Source organism: Antrostomus carolinensis, unplaced genomic scaffold (genome assembly GCF_000700745.2).
Source record: "Antrostomus carolinensis isolate BGI_N321 unplaced genomic scaffold, ASM70074v2 scaffold23397, whole genome shotgun sequence".
NCBI lineage: Eukaryota > Metazoa > Chordata > Aves > Caprimulgiformes > Caprimulgidae > Antrostomus > Antrostomus carolinensis.
The window spans coordinates 24,777-30,776 of record NW_010329805.1 but is presented as its reverse complement, the minus strand read 5'-3'; the positions used below and the strand labels follow the sequence as shown (position 1 = coordinate 30,776).

The window sequence follows — 6,000 nt, the reverse complement described above, 5'->3', positions numbered from 1 at the left end:
CCCTACAATAAAGGGCTAAAGCTGCTATTACGAAGAGCCTACACTGAGAATTCAAATGCTAGAATGTCTTTAAACACTTTGTAGGGCAAATAAATGAAATTTCTAATAATTCAGTCTTTGAAGAACATAGATCTTTGCTGCCTACAGGTAAAGGTCTTTAGGGAGAACATGCTTTTGTCAGGACACTTAACATTTCACTACACAGGAGAAGCCCAAGCTGGTTTATGATTGCAACTCAAAACTGTAGTGCATTTGGTAGGACCTGGACACCAAGCTTCCTTTAAATATTAGAAATTACTGCATAATTTAACATTGTTCCAAGTGCACTGACAAGTTATTGCTCTGAATTTCTTTGTGTATCAAGTCCTCCTTTTTTGCATTACTAATTACAAAATTTTCTATATAATCATCCATACTCTTCTGTAATTCTTCAACATGGAAGTGTGTCCAGATTCTGTCTCTTTCCTATGTATATAGTTAATTAATTCCCTATCTACCCATAACAGACCAAAAGAAACATCAGAAAGAAAAGTTCTCCTGAACTTCTTGCAATTATGCCCTTAGTGTAAAATATCAAGGAGGATCAGTAACAGACTAGTCTCCTAAAGGAGTTCAGCTACTACTCAAATGGACTTCAGTGCCCATATTTTCACTAAGTATCAACTAAAAATAAATAAATAAAGATCCAACCTATTGATGGAACATCATTTCAGTATCAGATACTTATTCATTGCCGCAGAAAGGCTGCTGGACTCTAAATGACTTCGATATTTTAGATACTTAAAAGTTTCAATACCTGCCAACACATGCTGCCTTTATACTCAGATTTATAAAAATTTTAAATACATAATTTAAAGAACAAGTCAAACATTAAATAGTGGACACTGAGCTACAATCTGAAGAGAAATACAACAAACACTTATGCAATTCTCTAGGCTTAAAAAATACTCTTTTCAGACTATGTCACATTTCATTATTATTAAGAAATCAGAATTTAAGAGAGAGAAGATTAATAAATTAGATCATTCAGCAACATTGCTAAGCACTCAGTAAATATTGTGCATTTCAGAAGTATGGTGAAAGGGCAATAAAGATCTGAAAAACAAATGCATCTGCACTTGAAGTACAATATTTAGCAATCAACACAGCCGCACGCCAGCTTACTGCAAGGCTAATCCAAATAAGCCATGTACAGCAATGTAACAGAATACCAGCTCTAGAGAAATAAAACAGAAGATTTCTCTCTCTACACTTCTAGAATAGATCAAATGTCTTTAATACTTTGAAGAACACCATTGTTAGCTTGTATGACCCCTTGACTAGTTGCTACTACATGCAATGTCAAACACTGTCCCTTGTTAAAAAGAGTAACATCAAGTAAAGAATTATCAAGTGAAATCAAAGATTTCACCCAAATAGGAGTAGATGAAAATCTGATCTGTTCCTTCTGAAGGCACAAAGTAACATGTTTTTTTTCTACAAATAAATATGAAAATTCTCTATATAAACACAAACATTAAAATACACAGAATAAAATGAATTATGGATTACATAATTCAAACATATTTTCCTTCAGTTTTTATACCACAATGACCAAAGGTATGGAAAGGCATCCATATAAACGACTAAGTAAACTATGACTCAACCTTCAAAAGAAAATTCTAAGGAAGATGCCTATACATGTCTATAGGGAAGATATAAGAACAGAAGTTATATGAAAGATGTACAGAGGGTATTCACTATTTCTCTATAAAACTAAGGGACATCTAATAAAATATAGAGAAGCTTTAAAACCAAAATAATTTTTCACATAATGCTTAATTAGGGAACTGCCACCAACCGCCACGGATGACGAGAATACACATGGGATAAAGAATTGTTTTAGACTGACTTAGAGAAAGCTGTGAGAGCTTTAAACTGAGAGATGCAAGTGTGACCTCTAGCTCACGAGTCTGAGTTATAGATTGCTAGAAGGCAGAAGAGTTGTTTTGCTTTGTCTCTGTTCTAATACATTACCTACACAACCGTTAGTGGCAACTAAACACTTTGTATAGGTATTAGGACTATATGGGCCTTCATTTAACCAAAAAAGTTTAGTAATTTTCTTACAATTAAAAAAAAAAAAAAAGGAGACCACACGGACACTATGCTGGAACTGCTAACAGTTGCTGGACATTGACTACATCAGACAATAGAAATAGCTGAAACTTTTATTCTACGAGCAAGGGTGAAGCATATATTAAATAGAAACATTTTCCTGGTGAATAACTGAGAAGGGTTAACAGAGCTTCCACCTTTCTGGCAGGAAGACAGGGTATAAAGAAAGCAAGAACAGCTGAAGGAAACATTGGCATGATAGAGAGGAAAGGCCAGAAATGCACAGAGAAAGATAGGATTAAAATTTTTAAAACCCCACAAAACCAAAAGAAACAACAAAAACCAAACAAGAAAACCCCAACACCCAAAAAACCCTCACAAACAAACAAACAAACTCAAAACTCACATCTATATGAAGATGAGCTCAGAAGAATATTTAATATATATAGTGTACTAGAAGGTTTCCTTAAACTAGATTGTTCACCTTTGAAAAGAACATTTTACAAGCTCCACTTTTTTTTTTTTTTTTTTTTTTTTTAAAGAAAAGTTAAACAGTGAGTTTACAGTACAGCAGTTAACAGGAACAGATGTCAGAGCATATGGAACTTGTAAATGAGTCTCAAAAATGTACTTAAGAGTCACTTAAAACTCACCTATATAGTAGCTTGGACTACTAGTTACATTTTAAAAGTAATATATGCATCTTCAAGATCACTATGTGAGAGTTGTCTGTAAGAGGGAGCGTTCACCGCCCTCTTAAAGACGACTCTCGTGTTCTCACAAAATACAACACATAGGTTTAACTCCAGTCACTTGGAAAATTTTTAAGTAGTAGTTTTTATAACACTTTGATAGTATGTATTTTAAGTAAAGCCCAAAAGACAGTCATTTAAGTAGAAGTGGAGGCTATACACAAAAGCTATATTCCAGCAAATACTATTTTAATACCTTCATCCTTCACACGAGCATGACCACATAAACTACACAAATTATGAATTTAAAGAAAGTAAGTGTCCCAACAGACTGCACAGTACCACAAGTACTTGTACAGTCAAACTACATTCACCCATGACACTATAAAAACATCTTGCACGAACAGGTGTCCACTTGGTATGCATGCAGTACTGAAAGACTTCGGAATCATGAACACCCCTTCTAGAGTAGCAAATGTAAAACAGTTCCAAGTCTGACATTGCAGCCCCTTCAGCTGTTTCACTGCTTTCCTTAGAAGCTTCATGGAAGATTACAATTCTGCTTCAATTCACACTAGGCTAAACCAAATTCAAGCTAATTTTTCTATAAAGTCAGATTAATACTGCTATTCAATTTAACAATTTATTTTTAATCCAGGTAAAAATTTAATTTAAAAACACTTTGTTTAACTGGTGTAATAAATTGGGATAATTCAAATCTGGTACTGCCATATTTTTTAGGCTTTTGGCAAGTCACTTAGCCTCACCTTGTGCCACTACCTGTCTCTCTGTCCAGCTACAACTGAAAAACCATGGGTACTCCTAGAATTTTGGAAGGAATTACCCGCAGTTTGTTTTGAGATACCATGGCAATAACACCTAAACCTATATCTATAACAATATAGATTAAGTACTCCCCAAATACCAGGAGTTTGTAAATCCAGGTATGAAAACATTCAGCTCTGAAATCTGGAGAAGTGAGAGAAATGGGAATTTCAAAATTGAACAGTATTTTGAGATGTGTAACTATGACCCCTGGTGGCAGGGATCTGTCCTTGTGTTTCACACCAACACTGAATTGGGGAAGTTGATAAAATAAGAAAAATTATATAGCTGAGTCTCTAAAAGCCTGTAGAAACAATGTCTAAACTGTGTTGTTTCTTACTCCTATAATAGCAACTCTAGAAGAATCTCGGTAGCTTTCTACATTCTAGATTTCCCAACTGAGATTATTAAATCCTATCCAACATTATACTGGCATCATGCTGCAGTACAGATCAAAAAGTCAGAAGGAATTGAGTGAATTTTATAGAGGTCCAGAGACCCTTCACAGACTACCAAATCACAATTCTAGGTGAAGAGAAGAACAGTATCATTCTGTAAACTAATGTGGTGACCCACCGGAGGCACAGGAGTGACAAGACTGAGTACACTGAGGGACTTCCATCCTTTTACTGGTGATTAAATGTCCTTTTGGATACTGCAGCAATTATTTAAATGGAGGTTACATTCAGGTTTGCCCTGAATCCATCTGCCACACTACAAACTCTGACTTAAGTCATTAAGTGTGGTACATCACTTTGAAACAGCTGTAGTACACTGACAGAATACTAGCTGAACAGACATCTCTTCATTGGTTTGTCTCCAAAAGGGTAAAGGTGCATTTCACAATAGAGAGCCCACTAGTCACTTCTCTGCTTAAAAACACATGTCAAAATATGCTTAGTTTTTACAGTGGTTATACTCCAATGGACAAAATTGGTACTGGGACTCTTAAATACAACTGTAGGCAGGAAAAAGGGGAAATTATAGCACCAAGCAGAAAATTTTTAGGAATAGGGAAATTACAAATTCAGTCATACATGCTCTGCTTAAAGCTGCCAAGAGTAATGTAAGCATGTCCTTACATTATATACTAATATGTAGTAGAGGAACAAAAGGACTACTGGTCTCCAGTTATTAAATAGCTTTTCTGTTGTTTCTTCTGACTTGGATGGTGTTTCTAATCTTGAAATCAAACTGGCTATTTTCAGATTTGCTTGTCTGCCTAGACTCACATAAATTAGCATCTGGCTTTAAGCAGACTGCAGGATTAACCTTATTCCTAAAACCTTGATCTGCCTTTCACACCAATCCCCATTCGCTTTACCCACCTATATAAACTCCTCCCAGGACAGGCTGTAAATAAAAGGATCAAAGGTCCATGATATTCAGCAAGCACCACATAAAAAGATTTCTAAAGAGCAGTTCACCAGGGCAGACATTTTCAACACATCATTGCAAAGACAGTCCACAGGATACCATTCAAAAATTACAGAACGTGATCCCTCATTACCTATACTAGGAGTAAGTCTGCATCCACAGACTACAGAAACAAAACCAGAGGTACTTGCTAATGACAAAGAGGGTGGGAAAAAAAAAGTATAAGTAAAGATAGACTGTATCACTTACCAAAGGCACTGAAAAGCTGGTAAAGGTCACTAGTCTTCCACTCTTTGGGAAAAGTAACATGAAGAACATGATCTCGTTTTGGCTGCACTGCGAAACAAAAAAAGCATTTGCTAAAATAAGAGTCACTACTAATATGTTTAAAATACCATAAAAAGTTATCCAATATGGTCATGTAGCTTTTTTTTTTTTCCTTTATTAAAAAAAAAACAAAAAAACCCCAAAAAACCAAGAACAACAGGCTAAGATCTATGAAACTACATCAGGCACCATCTAAAATGTGCCTGCAATTATGCATGAAATAGACATACTAAATCCTACTAGCTCATCTGTATAAGAACTTGAAACAGCATTACACACAGTGGAAAATGCCCACAGATCCAGTCCTTCACATCCTTTGTGCCAAGCTGGGCCTGCACTGTTGGACCCCAGGCCTTGGGAACAAAAATCCAGGTCAATGCAAACGCAGACCCGCTGCTGGTGAAGGAAGAGTTGGTATGTGAACTATTACAGGAGCTTGACCTCTACAGACTGATGGGCCCAGACATTATCCACCCAAGGGTGTTCTGGCTGACGTCACTGCAAGGTCACTCTCCATAGTCTTTGAGAAGTCGTGGAGATTGGGGGTCATCCTAGAGACTGGAAGAAGGCTAATGTCATCCCCATCTACAAGAAGGACTTAAAAGGAGGATCCAGGAAATTATAGGCCCATCAGTCTTACTTCAGTCCTTAGGAAAGTAATGGAACAAATTCTCCTGGGCGC

General features: G+C 36.2%; 1 protein-coding gene across 1 annotated transcript in view; it reads right to left on the bottom strand.

The window, feature by feature from the left end:
- The window catches only part of PARN (poly(A)-specific ribonuclease), a 58,075-nt gene that overhangs the window by 27,349 nt on the left and 24,726 nt on the right, over positions 1–6,000 (bottom strand). The window contains exon 19 of the mRNA XM_010172723.1: positions 5,241–5,327. Within this exon, the coding sequence (XP_010171025.1) occupies positions 5,241–5,327 (87 nt within the window). The remainder of the gene's footprint in view (positions 1–5,240; positions 5,328–6,000) is intronic.